Source organism: Copadichromis virginalis, linkage group LG4 (assembly GCF_057382275.1).
Source record: "Copadichromis virginalis isolate Kocher_CV1m ecotype Utaka linkage group LG4, C_Virginalis_male_GT1.1, whole genome shotgun sequence".
In the NCBI taxonomy this organism is placed as follows: domain Eukaryota; kingdom Metazoa; phylum Chordata; class Actinopteri; order Cichliformes; family Cichlidae; genus Copadichromis; species Copadichromis virginalis.
The window spans coordinates 24,077,292-24,099,624 of record NC_140621.1 but is presented as its reverse complement, the minus strand read 5'-3'; the positions used below and the strand labels follow the sequence as shown (position 1 = coordinate 24,099,624).

The 22,333-nt window shown below is 38.6% G+C and overlaps 1 protein-coding gene across 4 annotated transcripts in view; it reads right to left on the bottom strand.

The window, feature by feature from the left end:
• LOC146711508 (serine/threonine-protein kinase LMTK1-like) overlaps window positions 1–5,472 on the bottom strand; it is a 29,652-nt gene extending 24,180 nt beyond the window's left edge. For 2 of the 4 annotated variants that reach the window (XM_085454348.1, XM_085454352.1), the window contains exon 1: window positions 4,818–5,472. In XM_085454348.1, the coding sequence (XP_085310474.1) occupies window positions 4,818–4,899 (82 nt within the window). In that variant the 5' untranslated portion in view covers window positions 4,900–5,472. The remainder of the gene's footprint in view (window positions 1–4,817) is intronic. The other 2 variants (XM_085454349.1, XM_085454350.1) reach the window with 2 other exon arrangements.
• Between the last annotated feature and the right edge of the window lie 16,861 nt (window positions 5,473–22,333).

Here is a 22,333-nt window from a genome sequence, read left to right as displayed (position 1 = left end):
ATGAACACAGGAACATATAGAGGAGAAAGCAACAAATACACATGTGCACAGATGTCAGACTAAGGAAGGGTTGTGAGCAGAGGGAGCAGAATGACATGATTAATGGCAGGATATGGTATCCTCCACCATCTTACATCCTCTTTGCTGTTCTGTAGTCACACTGTCTGTGCATGACTGCAGATAGCAGAGGGATGAGCTGGCCTGCAGAGAGCCATGATAACTGTCATTAACTGGGAGTGAGAGCCCAGGAGGACCACTATGGATCTGCATTATAGGCCTGCCATGTCCATCCGCCTACAGCCCAGGCAAGGGCACACTACTGTAAAAAAGGGTTTGAATATCACCTCTGCTTATAATGGATGGATCTTTTAAGACAGACTAATTACAAGACCAGGGCACTGAATGAAAAAGTGTTAGCTGCAACATTTAACATTAATAATTCATTTATTTGAGCCATTATTATGATTTATGTACAGACCATTGCAGAGGGGACTAGCAGCCTCTGCTGGCCTTTACCCTGCACTTTATAATGTGTGCTGATGGCTGAGATTTTGAAGGAAAACTGCTAATTTGGGGTAATTATTATGCAGCATGATAGAATCAAAGCTGATGTTCTTCACAAATAGAACAAAAGCTGTTCACAGTTTATCATTAACTGGCAAACAGAGAGCTGCATGAATGAATGAGATGAAAATATGTTTATCCTCTCGAGTCCACTAGAGTGGGAAACAGAGGATTGTGTGATGCATGTGTTTCCACTCAGCCATATATTCAAGTACGGAGATTTTATTGAGGTAAATGGACAGAGAGTATCATGAAGTAACCACACGAACCCCTCTATGACATGTATGTATACAAGCCTGTTTTTGTGCTTAGTGATACAAACTGTAATAGTTCTTCCTGTTAGCCAGAGAAAGAGAATATAAAAGATACTTAATTTCTACACAGCTCATATTTCATTTAAGCTCTAACAGCTCTGGACTCAAGAAAGTGGCCAGGTTATGTTTTCCTATTGGCTTAGCATTGATAAATATATAGGTGTAATCATCTAGTTCAATTGTGGATATGATCTGACCATTTCTATTTCACTGCTCTCTAGGCTATAAGTACTGAAATGAAGAATTGATGTAAACAGGAGTCAATGCCTTTTAGAAACATTAAACTAACATCACTATTGCTTTACACACAAAAGAAGACGCATCAGAAAGAAAATTATTGTATGTCCTCTATGCAAAAGCTGTCAAACAAAACCTTAGAGGATTATTCCTCTACACCAAGTAACAATACTATTTAAATTACATTTGTCTTTATCAATACAGAGAATACAATGCAGTTTTTCCTAAACTCTAGTAAAAAAAATGGCAGGATTAGAGTCAAACAACTTTTACAGCTACTGAATTGTATAAATTGTCATCAGTGACAGCGCTGTCTGCATGCAGACCTGACAGAGCGCAACTCCGCACTCACATGACACCACACTTGTATACTTAGGCCTCAGGCTGATAAACACAAATTTAATGCATGTGCAAACCATATGCACTTTATATGACAGAGTCAGCCAGAGTCTTGTGATGCATACCACAGCAGTGAATGCCCAATAGTTTTTGACTGTGTGCAAATGTAAAAGCTGAAATGCAAATATTCCCGTACAAAACAATTTAATGTGAGTTAAGCTGGTTCTTGTGCACATCCGTGTTTGTCTGCTTCTATTAAACATGTGCCTATTCTGACCCAAATGCAGTGAACACACTAGCACACAATGAGCACACTTTACACCCAAATTCCAGCAGCAGCTGTTTAGTCATCATCTTATAATAACACAATTCTAAAAACTGACTACACATCAACCTTGTTTTTGAACTAGCGCTATTCATTTGTTATGTGAGATGTTGCTAAATTGCCACCAGTGCAATCTGACATTTACAGTGCACAGAAAAATTTAACACTGTATTTCCTCCCTAAACAACTACACACAGAGCTTTAAACAACTGTGGCACACCACATCATCACACAGAGAGCACACAGAGGAGACATAGATGGTTTCCCTTCAGTGCTGAAATCCACTTCATTCTTATTCTAGTTCCCCCAGAGGAAGACTTATGCAACCAAAGTGCTTGGTGTTACACATGAAGAGATGAATAATCAAATAGTCCGCGGTGACTGGCTTGTACTGACCCAGTCAGTGGGAGGAGCTTCGAGAGCAAACACAGAAACCATTTTTAAAATCTCTTCCCTTCAGCATCACCAACGCCTTGGTTACAGCCTGCAGCAGTGTGTCCATGTGTCACGTGGGTCACGTGAAAGCTTTCCTCAATGTGAAACATGCATGGAACATGTGTACACCAAGACACTATTTATAACATGTACACTCGATGCCACTGCCACCTCCAGGCATTAGAGGTGAGTGCTGAAAGACAGCCTCCCACAGTGCTGCATTGTCAGCTTGTTGGTGTATCAGTGCTTCCTTCCATATCAATCCATTGTCTGTTCGCAGTGACAGTGATGCGCTGCAGATTTAGTCTGTATCAAGGATGCAGCCAGGTCTAAACGTTAGCGCGCACGTACATCTGCTACCGCTCCTGATGGGAGCGCTCTCCTTGGTGCTGAAGCAATAGTAGGCCAGGTGTTGGCTGCAGTTGTTGGTGCAGAATGCTACACTCTACTGAGCGCAGCCGGGTGCTACTTTACCCCTGGCTGCACTCAGACCGAACCCCAACCCAGTCATGTGAAGGCTGATGAATTCAAACCTGCTATGGTGTGTCTGTCTTGGCTGATGGCTTATATAATGCCAGCCAATGTGACAGTTGACTTGGCCTCATGGTTGTTTTCATGTCTGGATGTGTGTTTTTGAACATGTGTCACTGTTTGCGTGAAAGCGTGCAGAGGTAGAGCACACCGTGTTCTTATACAGCCCGGGGCATAGGGACAAAATGCAGCTGTGGAGGTTGGCTCGAGGGGTGCTGCAGTTCAAACGCTGCCTGAATTTTAGCTTTGATGTCAAATTAACCAAGTGTTTGTGTGAGTGAAGGTGTGCTGAATTTGTGTGTGCATGCACAGTCGATTACACTGTTAAAATGGTCAGTTTGAAAAGCTCCAAATGGTGGAATGATGGAGAATCTGACATTTACATCCTCCCAGTAGTTTGTATGTGTGGCTATCGTTTCATTTCACTGCCCCATTCCCTCAAATTAGTGGATCCAAAATGAGAGTGTGTTTAATTAATCTGCAAACAGCATATTCAGCGACTACAGCTAATTCCTCTCTGAGTATGTCCCTCCCCTTTAAGGGTCTCTAGCATTTTTCTGTCCTTAGCAGTGGCTGCAGAAATGATTGGTTCCTTCTAAAACACACCCCCTCCATCTCCTAGGCAACATTGATTCTCAGTCCAATTACTAGAAAGGAATCAGATCGGTGGTGAGGGCCTCCTCTCATGAGAAATATAGATCATTTTGACAGGAGTGACAGTCCAGACCCCATACTTAATTCCAGTGATATACAAGCCACATTCACAGTCCCACTCATACCCCACCCTTTCCACCTCATATAAGCTGAAATCTTCATATATGTAAAGCTGTAAGAGAGGCTCTCCCGCTTCAAGCTGATGAAAGAAAATATTTTTCACTGAATAATCCTGATGGAATGGTTTACAAACCTGTGTTCTCCAGTAGGGAAAAAATGCAAATGCAACAATATTACAGATGGCCCACAAGAGCTTTAGCAGGCATTTTACACATAATTTAATTGGGAACTATTTATCATTTTTCCAAATTAAAAGAACTCTTTTGGTTTGTTTGTATCATATTGCACTAAACATTCCCAGGGATGGCCAGATCAGCACCCACCACTTATTTTTCAAGTATATGAAGGCAGAAATTTCTTCATGTAATATTTTACAACTTTGCAAATGCAAAAAGAAAGACATATAATCACATATAACCTCATTTTAAATGGAAGCCCCCTTTTTGTGCTACGTTTGGACTTAAGGACAAGAGAGCTTAGAGACACCAAATAAGACATGGAGAGAGTCACGGGAACATAGAAGAGGGTGGAATAATTGGACAGAAACGGATCAGGGATCACTGAGAGTGTCCAGAGTGGGGAGGACAGATAGAGCCTGAAACTTGAGAGCCACTCTGCTCAGTGCTGTCATTTGTATGCTCAGCACACTGCACCCAGTGCAGGGACTCTCTTAGTCCTGTTTACATTTGTACACAGTTATTTATTCTGCTCTAATTCAAGCCATCCTGTGTGAGGGCTTGTCTTTCTGCTCAGTTGTCACAAAACACTGCAGCAGCACACGGGCTCACCTTTGCCAAGATCCCGTCACTTGACATGCTGGGGACGATTAAATGCTGCATCCAAATGAGGACCAAAAACTGCAACCTCAAACAGCAGAACCATGCATAGCTGTAATGTATTAGTCAGCCTACAGGCGCACACCCTGATCACAGCACAGACATACACTACATGCATGCACACAACAACTGCAGGGATGTATGTGTAGGTAGGATTATGCAGGTTCAGTGCAGGTATAACTTTTAACCCTCTTTTCACCAAGCTATGATATGACAGTGAAAAAAACCACCCATATATAGACTGTAAGGGTTTAGGATCATTGTGTTTTTTCACGACATACTCTGGTATATTATTGATGCTACTGTTGGATAAGAAAGAAAATGCATGTACATATGATATATGGCATATTACCAACAGTGATCACTCAAGCAAATCATAAAAAGCACATAAATAACGAGCAGCTCTCCAGTGAACGGATAAACATTCTTATTAGAAATAGGAAATCCTCCTTTGACCCTTACCTGTGTCGAAGTGAGAACTGAAGGCAAAACTGGGATTGAAAAAAGCCGAAGACATGACAATTACATGTAGAGCAAAGACCATCCTCCTCGTCGCTTTTCAGAAGACAGCAAATGCCTAACCGAAAACAAGGGTCAGAAAATAAATTCCTGACTCAGGTGCGTGTGTAATTTAAGAAGCCTAACCTCTAACGGAAGCAATAATGCGCAGCATTTTATTCCAGCACACCTCATAGAGAGCCCCCCGAAAATCCTGCTTCACCTTCAGCTCGAGCAGACCTGGAGACAGATGTTGACAGTCGTTTCCATTTGAACACATCTGTGTGTTGACTTTTTGAACACTAAAATCATGAATCATGCCACGCGCTTTCTTTCTTTCGGCTATCTTTTGACAGAATCAGTTCATCTACTCGGTCACCGAGTGAAAGCCTTCTGTTATTTACACCGATTTTATACACTCTAAAATCTGGATTGTTCCAAAAAATTTGGAAATATCCCATGTGTGTTTCTTTCAAAATAAAAACCTTCTAAACGCCCTGCCTTGTACTACATGTAACATGCCAGTTAATGGCAAAACAGTTGATTTGGGTTTAAAAAGATGCGACGGTAAGCGACGCGCATTTGGGATTCAGCTTCGGTAAAGAAAGACTGAGCGACATCTTGCACCACTGTCAAGTGACCAGGTTTGTAGAACTACTTCCGTTTAAGACTTTCACAATAAGAAGTCAATCACATAGTTTCTCTAAGAGACCTATTTTTATAATTATTTTAATCACGGAATTAGCTTGACTTCCGTAATGACCAAGGGTTCTCTGACGCACTTGACAAAATCGTTTCTTAAATTAAAAAAAAATGCTGGTAGAGCAAGCGCGCGACCGTTCGTGCACTGGGTCATGATCAACCTTAAATGAAAACGTTTTAGCCTAATTTGAAGTCATTTGCATTACCATACTGTCTGCCTTGGAAACAAGGCATGCCCAGGAGGAGGCAAAGAAAGGACGCTCAACAGCCTCCATACACTCCATAGAAGGTAGTAGCTTGGTCTATCATGGTTTCATGAATAGGTCCTGTCACTGTTAAAATGCACTGGGAATTGAAGTCACATATTAATTATTTTTGCACAGAATGGTAAAAGGCTGGTTTTACTGTGGCCAAAACCAGAATTAATTAGTAAAATAAAAGTCTTTTATCCCCCTTCGTCCATATTTATTTATTGCATATTTGTTTTTTTTTTAAATGTTTCAGATCATCAACCACATTTTAATATTAGATAAAGATAATGCAAGAAAAATACAAAATTCTGTGTTAAAGTGATGATTTCATTTATTAAAAAGGAGGAGGAGGGGGGGGGGGGCGGTATCTAAACCTGCCTGACCCTATGTGTGCAAGGAACTGCGTTTAATAACTGGTTGTGCTGCCCCATACTTAATTCCAGCTATATACAAGCCGCATGCACAGCCTAATTCTCTCTCTCACCACTAGATGGCAAAGAGCGATCTTCACAATATGTTGAAGAGATTTATGATAATTTATTCCAATTGTTAGTTGGTTTTAAAGCAGAGTGACACTGTAAGAAACTTTTTTAATTATCAAAAGCATCAAAATAAAAACAGACAACTTGTTAATAAATATAAATGTTAGTTAAAGCGCTTGATGCTCCTGCACCTCCTGAAGCTCCATTGTTCCACTGAAGGAAAAAGCACCCCAGACCATTATGGTGCCCCCTCCACTGTGTCGCGTAGAAAACATCTCAGGTGGGATCTGCTTCTCATGCAGTAACATTGGAAACCATCAGGACCATCAAGGTTACATTTTTCTCTTCAGAGATTAAAACTATCTTCCATCTTTCAATGTCTCATGTTTGGTGCTCTCTTGCAAAGTCCAAACGGTCAGTTCTGTGGTGTTCAAGGAGACGAGGACATTGAAGACGTTTTTTGTTTTGGGGGGGGGGGGGGGGCATTCGGCACCAGTAATGGCCATCCAGTGTCTTGACGGACAGCCAATTGTATCCTCCAGCTCAGTGCTAGGGGGGATTATTTGGGGTTTTCCACTTGACGTCTTTGTTCCAAAACCCTCAGAATCATTTAACAAATTTCAAATGACTGTCTTACTGCGTCCTACCTCAGCAGTGATGGCACGCTGCAGGAGGCCCTGCTTATGGCTTATGCAGTTCACCAACCTGACCACGTTCAAAAAGGGAAAATATTTTGGCCTTTGCCATCAGAACGTCATGACAGTGTGAGACCTGACAGAAAATGACAATGAATCCACATTTTTGCACAGATTAGGCCTGTTAAAGGCATGTGGTCCTAAACTTTTGATCAGCTGTAAAACAGCCTCTTTTAGTTTAAGCGTTGTTTTCAAGAAATTGCATGTTCAAAAAATGTTTTGTCGCACTCCCATTTATCCTTGTTGGATGTTGAAGCTGGAAACCTTGTTAAGATCCAGGCAAAATATGATTTTTTGCCATCTTTCAAGTGATCTTTTGATCGGGACTGAATATTAAAAAATATAAATGTTTTGAGTGCGTTTATCTGCAGATGCTTAGTTAAAGTGCATAGAAACTGATTTAGAACCGTTTATACAATATCATTTGTCTTAAAAAATTGTATTATTTAATTTCAAGTTTAGTTTTTTGTTTTTTAAGAAAAAAATGCTTGTATTCAATCTCCTCCCATTGCTAACTGGTTTACTGAAGTTAATATATGAAGTTAAAACATTACAATCTGACCTTATTAATATGGCCAAGTTTTACATCAAATCTGATTGTCTCTGAAGTATTTTATTGGTCTTGAAGCAATTGTACTGTTACTGTATAATTTTAGAGTACTACTAATAATATCAGTAATGATTTAAAAAAGAACTGATGCTTTTGGGAAAAAAGTTTTTCCTTTTCATGTGTAAAAAAAATTCTGCTGCACCAGATTTTCTAGATGAAATTATTATTATTTTTATTATTATTATAGATTTTTCAGATTATTGTCTACATCACTTACTGTTACTTCAGACCTCATTTCTGGTTTCTGAACACCTTCTATTAATTTTCAGGCTCCAGCCTCCCTCCTCCTGTCCTGACGGTCTTCCCTCCATCCAGTGCTGAGCTTCAGACCAGTGAAGAGATTCAGTTAAATTTAGTAAAGAGAACACACACAGGAGAATTTAATTTAATCATTTTTGAATTATGCAAGTAGTCTTATTCGTATAATCAATATAAAACACATAAAGTACATAAGTAAAATTCTGAAAATGCATGCTTTATCATATTTGTCTACTAGGTGGCAGCATTTGATAATTCTAAGTATACATAGGCACACATGTAATTGGTTTAAACTGCTGGTTGTGCAGCAGCTTGCAAATCTTCACACTTCAGTGAAGCATCACCTCTCTACTCCTCCACCTCTTCCTGCCCAGGATGCACCTGTGGGTCTCATCCTCTCACTTAGAATACATGAAGAAATAAACATTAATTAGCCACCACAGTCAACGTGTCACCAGGCGAAGCACTGATTTTATTTAAGTGTAGTGCAACAATAATCCAAACACAAAATCCACAGCAGTGATGATCCCAATTCCCAAGTTTCAGTGACTCTCCCAGATTCAGCTTCTCCACAGAAAGTCTCTCCAGAACTCTCACAGGATTTCTCCACAGGTCTCATCAAGCACAAAGAGCGAAACCCTGTATCGGTGAGTGTATTTTTTTGTAAAATAACTAAATAACTAAATAAAATAATCACATGACTGATATAGCTGCTGTGTCAGGAAGTGGTGTGTTTGCATTTTTGGCTCATCATCACCCACTACACAACGGAACCATTTAGAGAAAGAACATTTTCTCCAGTCTGAGATCATTTAATCCTTCCTTCTCCCCTCACATACACAAGCACGTCCACTGTCAGGAGCATTTCTATTTCCTAAACAAAACTTTCACTCTGACTTGAAGTTCTTCACTTATAGGACCCTGCAAAAAACCAAACAAACAATTTTATAAAGTCTGCATTAAACACACTGTATTAATCATATATTTGTATTTCTAAATGAACAAATTATTCAATATATACACTTCTTCTCATTCAGTTAGCACTTTATCATTAGCTGGTTATTTAAACAGGACTATTCGTCACTCATTTGGTGTTTAGATATCAGTTAAGTCTCTCTCTACAGGTTTAATCCAGGTTGCCAGCTATATGCATACATATATATCATTTATGTATTTATTTTTTAAATCCATTGCTTAACCACTCCTTTTAGTGGCATCTCCAATAAAGTTATCGGTGATAGCAGGGTGGCACACAAAAGACAGGAAACTAGGATGAGTCACACTATTGCACATAGACCAGCACACCCACACCCACAGATAACAGAGGAGAGGTAGAGTGCTCAAGAGGGAGACAAAGAGGACAGAGGCACCATGACAGTTTGTTGTCCATGTCCTTGACCTCCTATTAGAAAGTTTCATGGCCGCTTTAGGTGAACGCTGTTCCTTCTTTGTGTAAAAGTGTTTCTGTGTTGCATTCATGGAGAGGCGGCGAAAGTACAGACATTCTTTATGCAAATAGAAGTAGAGACACTTGTGTAAAAAATACCCAGTCAAAATCTGAAGTACTGATTCAGGTGGAAAACGTACAGGCTTTGAAATGTAACTAAACCTTCTGTTACATTAATGTAGGGTAGTCACCGGTTAAAGTGAGGTTTGGGGAGCCCTAAGTGTGTCACTGCTTGAACACGATCAAACTTCTCCTTCTGCAGGTATCCATGTAAACATGCTGTTACTGACAGGAGGGCCTGGAAAACAAAGGTCCAGTATGCTGAGGAGAATTTAACAAGTTTTGTCTTCAGTCCCACTTGGATAGGTGTGCTGAAGGTTGAGAAGCACTTAGTGATGGATGGGAAATGCCCTACAATGACTGAGGGGGTTTGGCCCTTGGCCATTTTGAACTTCACATGGCTGCATGCTGAGGCAGCAACCCCTAACCCTACTCAAGTAAGTTAAAGTGAAGTAAAGACTCGTTGAAAAATGTACTTCTAAACGTGCTTTTATTGCACCATGTTCATTAACTCATGAGCTGCTGTAACATGAATCAAATGGGTGAATTACAACCTCAGCATGCAGTCAAGTTCTATAGAGTCTTACTAATGACCTACTCGTGTTATTGAGGTGTGTTGCAGCAGGGACACATCGAAAAGTTTCAGGACACCTTGTCAAGTCTTTTTACACACAGCAAGTTTGTTGCTGTGTGTAATGTGGCTCTGTGTCCCTGAGGATATTCTAGTGCTTTCTGGCTTGTTTTGGATTCTTTTCCTCTATCGACAACATTGAAACCTGATGGTTTGAAATTAGTTCCTAATTGAAAAAAAAGGTGCATCCTGTCCACAGCACAGATGTCACTTGGCAGTTAGTGACGGTAACATTGTAATAAGTTTGCAGTGGTTATTTTAGGGGTGAAAATCTTGACTTTAATGTGGACTGAATTACAGAGTAAAATGCATACTTTACATGTTTCTAATTAGATTAAAGACTAATTTGTCTTTTCATTTGTGCCTGCTTTTTACTGTCCTTTTCCTTTTCTTTTCCTCATCTTCATAGTTCCTGCTGTAAATCCCGATGCTTATAACCTTTTGGAGGTTTTTTTTCCAGGGTTTTCTTATGGTTTTGGTGGTGTGGAGTATTGTAACAATGGCACCTTCAGCTGATCTATTAGCTTTGCATCTGAGTGGGCCGAGTGTAGGTGGCAGGCAGGACATGATGTGGTGTGGAACCAGCTTCTTGAAACACTTTAACAGGTGTTAGAGCAACTGGTTGGTAGTCATTGAGGCTCCTAATGTTTGTTCGTTTAGGCAGTGGGACAATTCAGAATGTTAAAAGAAGACATGCAAGCCGCTAGTATTTAGCCATCACAAAATATTTGCAGAATCATCACCATATCACCATATAATTGATACCCGTCAACATGATTTCACTTTCCTTTTCCTTAAATCCAAAACTAATAATAAAATGATATCTCAGGATTGGCAACTTTATCATACTTAGGAGTATTAATCTAGCAATGAGGCCATGTCTAGTCATACAAATGTCTTCTGTAATTAAAAATGCAAGCACAGCATATCTGATAACCTGGTGATTTGTGTTGAATGGAATTTTTTTGTTTGCTCAACAGTTGCACAACTACTTTCCAATGCTGTTCAGTTGGGTTAAAGCCAGCAAAGAACTGATGGAGAACACCTCCACTAATAGGAGACAGATGGCAGCATTGACCAAGAGTTTGCAGGACACCCTTGATCCACAGTTGTGCAGAGTTTTGATGGATTCTTTTCTTGTTTGAAAGATTCAACTTCAGGTAATCACCTGATTTATTAAGTTCTCACTCAATTCTGTTTAAATTTTTGGATTGAAACAAATTTTAGAAAGAAATCTGCACATATAATTGCCAAGACCTAAATTGGATGAACTACATTTCCAAAGTATTCATATTATAGAGAACAATTTCTTCCTGTTCTCTAGTTGTATGTCATCTGGAAATATGAATTATCACTATCACAAAGACAACCTGCTGATTTCTGTTGTCAACCTATTTAGTGCTGTCACAGAAACTACAGTTATTTACATATAAAAGCAAGTTAAAAGGCTTAATATACAACATGTGCACCATTTCTGCATTATTGCAAAGTTTAATAAGAAAATACTTTTCTATCTTTGGAGTTTAACTGTAATCACATCACTCTTGAAAGTCTTTCAGCCATTCTCACAATTATTGAATGAATAAATATTATAATAATATCTGTACACTAGAGAGCATCATTTCATAATTTGTTGTACATGAAGCACACGTTTCACTTGTTTAAAAAGCTGGTTGCAGACTTGCAAGTTACAAAAAAACCCCTTCACACTCTGTTAGCGAAGCATCACCTCGACCCTTTTCTGTTTCTTCCTGCCCAGGATGCACCTGCAAGTTTCCGCAACTCATTTCTAACCTCATGTAAATAAAGAAGTATCAGCTTTCTGTAAAATAAAACAGAGCTGCTACTTACTGGAAATGCTTCAGTTATGATCATCCTGAAACAATTAGCTGAATACCGTTTACATTTTTTCTCTGATTGCATATCTCATGTACTGTTAAGAAAGACTAAACTGAGTCCAGGTCTGTAACTTCTTTTCAGGATGCACCTACAGGCCTCAGTATCTCATGTATAAAGTATCAACTATCTATAAAAGCAGAAAATAGCTTGAAAGTTTTGAATTGCTGTAGATATTTTCTGTATTTTCAGAGTTTGCTTTCACTGGATCTTCACCATCAACTGGGCATCACCTTTACAATAAGTCTGGTCTCATTGACTTATGAAGATTTCAACAGTTCAATAAAGTTCAATAACAAGATCTGTACTTACTCCTCCAAATATCTCCATCTAAATTCTGTTCACCTATTAATTGTGCCCATTCTATCTAACAACCTCTTCCTATTGAAATGGCTGCAGATGTGCAGATTTCTCTTTCATCTTACAGTTTCATCTCATTTTTAAATATTTAGATGATTGCATTTTTGTGGAAACCATAAATTTTGATGTCAGAGAATAGCGCTAAAGCTGAACTTGTCTACTTTACATTGCTTCAAAAATTTTACATATAATTGAAAATTCTGAATAAAGCACAAAAAAAGGATCAAATATAACCAAGCATAACCCTGTTTCATTTAGGACGTGGAGAATGTAACCATTCCAATGTAAGAAACAAACAAACAAATACATAGAAAAAAATGGATGATCTTGCCTGCCTTAAGTAGACAAGCACAAAACAGCACCAATAATAGTAATTGTCATGATGTGCAGTGTGGCAGGCAGGTAGGGGAAGTGGACCCAAAATGCAGGACTCAGACACAGAAGTAAAACTTAAAGTGCAGCTTTATTGCTGGGGAAAAACCTCACTAAACTAAACTCCCCAAAAGACAAACAAAACTCTGGACAGAGGAACTAAGGACTAAAACACTGGAAAAGAACCAGCGTGGGAGACAAAACACACAGCAGGTTGCGGGTGAACTGACATTAACGACACGACACTGACACAAGGGCACACTGGGCTTAAATACACTGAGGGAGTCATCAAGGAATGAGAAACAGGAGGGAGACACAGCTGAGAGGGTTTGGGCTAACGAGACACGGGGAGCAAAGCTAGACGCACTGACACAACCCAAGAACTAACCCCTCACAAAGAACATAGAATAATACTAATAAACAAAGCATAACAAAAGGATCAGAATACCAAACCATAATACAAAGGAATGTAAGAACTGAAAATGCTGGGTCAAAGTGACCCAGGACCGTGACAGTAATAGTACTAATAATACAGGCAAGACAAAAAAAATAAATAAGCTCCGCCTCTTTTAGCTGTATTAAATAACCTCTCCACCACCATCACCACTGAATACTTAGCCCACACTGACAACATGCTGGTGACTCTCTGTGCAATCATCACTTGTCTAACATGTAAAGAGTCTTACTTACAGTATAGCTTAAACCCCATTTTATATTCATTTGTCAGTGTGTTACTCTTGACCTTATGTCTTCTTGTTGTTTGCAGGTGTGAGTGGTGTGACAGTGGTGACACAGAAACCTCCTGTTTTATCAGTGAGGAAAGGAGAGACAGCCACCATGGACTGTAACCTGGGGACTGTTGATAGCTATGTCTGTTGGTATAAACAGATTCCTGGAGGAGTTCCTCAGTATGTGCTGGATTTTCATCATAGCGATAGTTCTCCAACCTATGGCTCTGGGTTCTCTGCTCCAAAATTCACATCCACTCATCAGTCAACAACAGATTATCGTTTGATCATCAACAATGTGGAGCAGGGAGACTCTGCAGTCTATTACTGTAAGACATATGACGACTCTGTTGATGAGTTCGTATCACAGTGAATTACACTGTGACAAAAACCTCCACAGAGATACTTCTGCTTTTTGATGCTCTTTTTATAAAAGACACAAAAAACAAACTCACTGTAATCCCACCACCTACAAATAGTGTTTTTTTCCTAGCTGCAGAATTAAGAGATTAAAGAAGAATCTCAGATAGAGCTCTTCAGTATGTACACAGTATTTCAATGGGGACAATCAGATGCTAATTGTTCGAATGAAGTTACCTGAAGTGCTTTAATGCTGAGCCTTATATTAATCTAATATTAACCAAAATGCCATAAAATCATATAGTGTAGTATTAAGTGGACACGGCCCTGAAAAATAAAGGCATTAGACTATGTGTCCTTAGGGGATAGAAATGTAGTAGACCTTCGCCCACGTTTGCTTGTAGAGAGTAGATAATGGGGAACTGTGTTTTAGTGGAAAGTTACTGAAATGCTGTTGTTTAGACTAGAATGAGCAGTGTGTTGTCTTCCATCGGATGTCTATGAGGAATCAAAAGAACCTGGTGAAGTGTTGATATTTAACATAATTAACAGTTAAAAGCAGGAGACTCTGCAAAGTGTTACTGTGAAACATGGAGAGACTTTATTGGGGAGGACATAACACAGTGGTGAATACTGTGACAAAAAAACTAATAAAACAAACTAAGTGACACCACAGCTTTTGTGAAATCTGAACATATTACATTCCCAAACACACAGTGTGGAACAAAACACAGAAATACAGAAATGGATGTATCAGTCCACACCTATAATGTTTTAGGTAATATAATTTGGTCAGTCCTAGAATCATAGAATGGTAGCAGAAAACTACTCACTTTTTGTTTAAAATATTAATAATAATAGTAGTAGCAATAATAATAATAATAATAATAATAATAATAATAATAATAATAATAATAATAATAATAATAATAACAACAATGTATTATTATTAGTAGTAGTATCAGTATTAGTAGTAGTAGTAGTAGTTAAAAATTATATATAAATTATAAAAAATGATGGATGATTAAGAAGAAAGGAAAGTAACCAATGAAATACAAACAAACAAAAACCAACAGCTCCTCCTCCCATTAGTTGTGTTAAATAGCTCTTCCAAATCTTTCACTTCTTAATTCTTTGCTCAAATCAACATCATGCTGGTGACTCTTTGTGCTCTCATCACTGCTCTAACATGTAAAGAGTTTGAGTTACAGTATAGCTTAGACCTCATGTTATATTCATCTGTAAGGGTGTTTATCTTGACTCCATGTGTTCTTGTTGTTTGCAGGTGTGAGTGGTGTGACGGTGGTGACACAGAAACCTCCTGTTGTATCAGTGAGGAAAGGACAGACAGCCACCATGGACTGTAACCTGGGGACTGTTACTGACCAGTCTGCTCGGTGGTATAAACAAATTCCAGGAGGAGTTCCTCAGTATGTGCTGAGGATGTATTATGGCTGGAGTTCTCCAACCTATGGCTCTGGGTTCTCCTCTCCAAAATTCACATCCACTCATCAGTCAACAACAGATTATCGTTTGATCATCAAGAATGTGGAGGAGGGAGACTCTGCAGTCTATTACTGTAAGACATGGGATGACTCTGCCAAAGAGGATGTATCACAGTGATTTACACTGTGACAAAAACCTCTTACTTTTCCTTCTGCTTTTTTAGACTCTATACTGATCACAGCGCTGTCAAGTATACTCAGTGTAATATCTCCATAGCTGCATATAATGAATTTACAAACAAAAAATTGCTGTTTTTGATTTTCACTTATTTATTTTCACTTTTACTAACTACACTATGCATCAAATAATACACAGACAAGGGGTTGGCAGATTGATCTGATATCAATAGTATTGATACTTTACTTTCATCCTTTCCTTTTCCTTTGTCTGGTCTTCTCATGCAGGCACGCTTTGCCCATCCCCTGCACATGCCGAGGAAGGGCAAAGCACAACATGTTGTTCTGTGTTTAGTTGCACCATGCTCACATGACTCTGTGCCACTGAGCAGTGACATGCTGCAGCGATTGAAAGAGACATCATTTACACCTGTAAATGAAAATGGTACATGTTGGAAGGATTTTCTCTACTGTGGCAACAGCACCATCTTATATAAAGTCATGAAAAACCATGAGTAGGAGCAGAACGAAAATGCTGTAGTGATGACAGACTTACTGTACTTGGCAGATAAAAAATGAACGGTGGCTCAGAATTAAACAAGCATTTTTTGAAGATTAATTTACACCAAACATTTGACAGACGGCAAAATCATTTCCAACACCCCGAAGGACAGCAAGGAGATGCTTTCCAGGGATACATTGACGGGTGCCTAAATACTGTAGACCTGAGGAAGGCTGAGAGTTCCTCTTCCCCAGCCAAGAACGAGATGCCATCTTCCTAGAGAAGTTCCCCAGCAGGCACCGCTGGAACACTCACTGCTGAAAATGCCTCACTGCTGAAAATGCCTCACTGTGGGATTCGGTCAAGTCTCTAACTGAGAATGTGACCCAGCTCAGTGAAGAAAATAAGGATATAATTGGCTGTTTTTGATTACTTTTGGTTTTACCTCTATATTTCACCTTTAAAAACTATTTATCTTGCCTTGTTTGGTATCGCTCTTTTCACCACAACCTCACATGTCTGAATTTACTGTTTTGTTTTTTTTTTCATTTTGACATACTTAACACATCTGATGTAAAATCAGACAAAAAACATAAAATCAGTGTGTTGAGGAACCAGGGCACCCTGACAAGAAGGCATCAGTGGGCAAGAGATGAAAATAGGGTTGCTGTAATGCTAGTATGCAACCATGTAACCCTGGCGGTAGGGGTTACATGAATAGGATGAGGGACCTATGGATTCTTCGATACCCAACATCCAAAATGACGGTGAAACAACTAGCAGCTCAGTGTTCCAACATTTGAAAGAAGGGACTGCTCTCACAGCTAGAGATTGATGAGGTACAACATAAATGCTATGGCAATGGGGAGCCAGGACGCCAGGTCAGGGGCGAGATATCATCACCCCCACCCAAGATTGGGTACCAAGCCCCAAGCGCGATAGGAGAAGGATTGTTCAGTGTGAGAGGAACTGACCTGAAAGATAGGATCATGGCCAAGTTTGAAACCTCAATCCCCTGTAGCCAGTTACCAAGACTACGTGAAGTACCCTCAGAAGGTCTGCTAGATGATGTTAATGCAGCACTACGGACAATACCTACAGCTACCATTACCGAGACTAACAAGCTGATCTACAAGTTGAACAGCCACAAGGGGCAGTACCCTCCATGGAGAAGCAGGCTAAAGGCTAACATCAAGGTAGCACTGAGGGAGGTTAGTGGAGTTGCAGAAAGGTGCGATGAAGAAGGTGCCTAAGAAGTACAGGAACCTGTCCATACCTGAGGCTTGGAAACTGCCAAGCAACGACTCACAGCCTGGGCCAGCCGCTTGAAGAGATTTTTGTTAGAAAAACTTGTGTCATGACAGTTTGAAAAACATGTGTTGCCACTATATAATATACAAACTGTACACTAGTGAGCAAGGGTTTATAGGTTTAAATGTATAAAGGTCAAAGTTACGGTGAAACTACATGTTTCTGACCCTGAATTAATTTGCATCGTCAGTCAGTGAAGCATTACTTCTCTACTTCTTCATCCCCTTTTTCCCAGGATGCACCTGCAAGAGTTCATTTATTATTTACATTTACAGTACATGTAAATGAAGAAGTGTCAGCACTCTGTAACACTCTACATGTTTAAACTATTCTAATTAGGAAAAGCGTAGACATTAAATGATTTTTCTCTTTAAATATACAATTTCACCTGTCCACACACATTTTATTTTCAATAATTATCCAAGCTTGACATATTTTTCTGTAAATATTCTCTACATTACATTTAATAAAGCTGATAAATTACATTATACATCCTGAGGTATTGATGAGTGAATTAAGGTCAGACTGTATATGGTTATTGATATTGGTTCCAGAGGAGTTCAGTGTAACTCCTCAACCTCAAGTGGATCAAGCTAAGCTATCAATTAAATGATTCTACTCAAGTCTATTATGACTTAGTAAAGTAAGCAGGAGGACAGGCCAAATTAAATTTCAGTGTCAACCAGTTGGCTGGGCCTCTCCCATATCTACTGATTAGCCGTTCTTTTTGGTTCTGTAACTGCTCATGAAAATAAAACAACTTGGTGACAATATAAGCTGGGACTCTATTAGCTAATTTTTCTGTGTACATACTGTATGGACCCTGTGTTCAGTTGTTACCCATATGGAAAAGATATATATAAATCTTATCTTGTATCTGTCTTGTGTGAAACTTGTATGAAAAGCAAGAGTGAAAACAGATATAAGATCCCTTGAAAAAATTTATAAATGAAACTTGTATGTTTTGGATACTTATTAATACAATATATGAAAGTAATGAGAAAGTGGCCACTTTCATGACTAATCATATAAGCCTTATATGATTCACTATATGAAGTAGGCCACATCTTATGCAAGTTTTTACTATTTCTTTTCCATATGGGTATGTATTTCTAAATAAAGTGATATTTTATAAAATATTCTACTACATTAACCATTCCACTTTCATGAAACTTCAAGGAAAAGTTCTGGCATTTTAGTGGTTTGGATTATGTAATAATGCCATTGATCTGTAGTAAGGCATAGCACTTTGACTATTCTGTCTTGTAATTAGTGAAACATGAAAAAAAACATTCATATGTTTGTGCTATTTTATTTGATAACAACTCTTTATTTATATTATTGTTTTTTTGTCTCCTCAAAGTTCATACATTTATACTGTGTCCTAATTTTAAATCTATTGCTCCATCTTTTTAGTATCAAGAATGTGCTGCCCACACCTAGAAATATTTCATTAATTTTAAGTTGGTCAAACATAGGCGGTTGGCTAGATACTGCTCTGTGTTTGTCCAAACATACTAAGACACTAATCCATAATTTTAAAAAAGTAATTGTTATAGCATCAACAATACAGCTAAAGGACATTAACAAAGTAATATTAAAGCTCCTCCTCCTGTCAGTCTCTCTGAGTTTCAGTTATATATTAAATGGTTCACACCTCCTCTCTTCATCGTACTTAGACAGTGCAATCTCTTTCTAAGTCCATTCTCAGCTCATACTGTCAACATGCTGGTGACTCTCTGTGTTCTCATCGCTGCTCTAACATGTATGAGACCTATTTATACTTCAGACTAATCTTAGTTTAGGTGCTGGATTCACATATCAGTGTGCTTCATATGACTCCATGTCTTATTGTTGTTTGCAGGTGTGAGCGGTGTGACGGTGGTGACACAGAAACCTATTTTATCAGTAAGGAAAGGAGAGACAGCCACCATGGACTGTAACCTGGGGACTGTTACTGATAGTGGTGCTCGGTGGTATAAACAGACTCCAGGAGGAGTTCCTCAGTATGTGCTGTATTTTCGTTATGACTCTAGTTCTCCATACTATGGCTCTGGGTTCTCTGCTCCAAAATTCACATCCACTCATCAGTCAACATCAGATTATCGTTTGATCATCAACAATGTGGAGGAGGGAGACTCTGCAGTCTATTACTGTAAGACATGGGACAGCTCTGTTAATGAGTACGCATCACAGTGATTTACACTGTGACAAAAACTTCCTCACTAATACTTCTGCTTTTTGACACTCTTCCACATCCTGATAACTGAGAGATCAAGCAACTCAGTGTTAACCCACCAACTGCAGATAATGTGTTGCAGTTTTCTCAAAGGAGAAAAGTCATAGCACTTTCCAATCAGTTCTAAAAAACATGATAATGAATAAATGTAAAACTTTCACCACCCTATAAAGACAGAGTCATCAAAAAACAAAAAAAATTCTCAAAACATTACTAACTTTGGAAACAGTTCTGCATTAATGCAGGTCTAATGTAGTGCAAACATTTTTTAGAAATAAAATATGTAGGAACTTTTGGAAACGTTACATAACTAATGTAATGGAGAAAAGCAAATTGTTACTCATGAAACTCTATGCATCAGAAAGCAGGCAAAGAAAATATAAAAAAACTGAGAACGTGGCACCAACTAATGTATAGTCCAGTACAGTCACGGTACATAAATTCAACAACCACTTTATTAGGGACACTTGTTCCAGTACTTATTATAGTGATCCAAATATCTAATATCTAGTAACTTGAAGCTAGCAATGTACATATCTAGATATGGTCAAGACAGACTGCAGAAGTTCAAACCGATCATCAGAATAAAGAAGAAAGATGACTAAACATGAGATGGTTATTGATGTTAGACAGGCTGGCGTGAGTATTTCAGACACTGTTAATGTACCGGGATTATTTTTTTGCACAACCATCTCTAGGGTTTACAGGGATGGAGGACTCAAATGAGAAAATATCCAGCGAGCAGCAGTTTTTGGTGCAATGTTTCAAAACAAGCTATGCAGAAGAGCATGTTTGGGAGCACCGTACATCTGACTTTGAAGCAGATGGGCTACAGCAACAGAAGGCCAAAATGAGAGCCACACTAACAGCTACAACAACTTTTTCAAGAATATTATTTTATGACAGACTTGAGCATGAATGATGAATATGAATCGGAAACAACAATGAACAACAATGTGAAACTGCTCATGAATCATTTAATCTATGAGTGAAAGTAGTTTTCTTTAATCTCCTCCTCCTTTAGTTTGCCTCTCCTCTTTATAAGCTCCAGCTCTCTTCTCCTACTCACATCTCTAAACAGTAAAGATCATTTACACCTCACACTGACAACATGCTGTGGACCTTCTGCACTCTCATCACTGCTCTAACATGTAAGATCTTCTTATTCCATTTTTTAGTCCATATTTAGAGCTAAACTTTAAACTTCTATTTTTTCTGTTTCCTGGCAGATGTTGATGCAGTGATTGTGTTGACCCAAACACCTGCTGTCCACACAGTTTCTCCAGGTCAAGAAGTTGTTCTCAACTGTAACATAGAGAGAGATGATGGGAATTCTGTTAGATGGTATAAACAAGTTCCTGGAACGGTTCCTCAGTATGTTCTAAGATTTTATCATTCTAGCAGCTCACCCAGCTTTGGAACAGGATTCTCCTCAGACAGATTCAACTCTAAGTCCTCATCAAACATTGATTACCAGTTCATTATCAAGCGAGCAGAGACAGGAGACTCTGCAGTGTATTACTGTCAGACATGGGATGACTCTGCCAGTGCAGCTGTACCACAGTGATTTAGACAGTGACAAAAACCTCCTCATTAGTACTTCTGCTTTTTTAGAAACTTTCACATGCAAAAAAAAAAAAAAGACCCATAAAAGAAACCCTGTAATGTGCTATTAAACACTAAATCCTCCATTTTTAAATCCTTTTTAATCTTCATTATTAAAGGCATAAAGAGGAAAGCACTGAAATATGTACATCTCATTTACTCCCATCAACCCGAACAGATCACATAAACCAAACTATCCAACATATAGTATTATATGTTGCTGCAAGCTATTCTTAATAACAGAAATTTTATAGACACTACTCACAGGTCTAACTGTCCAACAGCAGTTTAACTTATCATTTAAAAAAAAGTGTAGTTAACATGCAGTTTAAAAAATATATATAAAGCTATACTGAAGCTAGTTTAGAGCTTCTACACCATCTTCATTTACATTTAGTTTTGATTATTCAGAAACATATTTTTAAGGCAGAAGGAAAATATAGAAGTGTGAGGATAAAGACACTAGTGATAAATGTTTGATTCTTTTACAACCATTTTTAAGAACACGGTGTGATTTATTGTAGCTATTGTATTATTATGGTATATATTTTTCTATCATTTGTAAAAATGATGACGATCAAACTGACTGACATAATACTCATGGGAAGGAAATATACAGTATTTACTCAGTGTCTTTTCTGCACACTGCAATTCTGTCAAGAATACTTGAATGTGTTTTAAGTATTTTACTATTGGGTGGCTGTAGCTCAGGTGGCAGAGCAGGTCAGCCACTAATCAGATGGTTGGTGGTTTGATCCCAGGCTGCCCCCTGGCTGCATGCCAAATATCCTTGGGCAAGATACTAACCCCATGTTTGCCTACTGGTGGTGGTCAGAGGGCCCGGTGGCGCCAGTGTCCGCCTCTGTCAGTGCGTCCCAGGGCAGCTGTGGCTACAATGTAGCTTGCTATCGCCAGTGTGTGAATGACTGAATGTAGTGTGAAGCGCTTTGGGGTCCTTAGGGACTAGAAAAGCGCTATACAAATGCAGGCCATTTACTTGTTTAAATGATTAGCACTAGTGCTCATAAACCACAACGTAATGATCTGTGAATGTGCTTGAAAGCGATTGTTTACAGTACACAGCAGTTATGTTAAAAATATGCTTCTCTGTTATCCGAAATAGAAATTACAAAAACTAAAAGTTTTTTTATTTGCAAAAACTAACAGATCGAAAAAATACATTCCCCAAACAAACAAAACAAACTTTGTTGTTGATGACTGATGAATAAAAATAACAAAAAAGAATGCAGTACAGTAGAATTGTATTGCATGGGATCATTTTACAAATAAACTAATGCCAACAAATAACTAAAGCACAATAAACAAACATTGAGCTTATTTGAAATTCA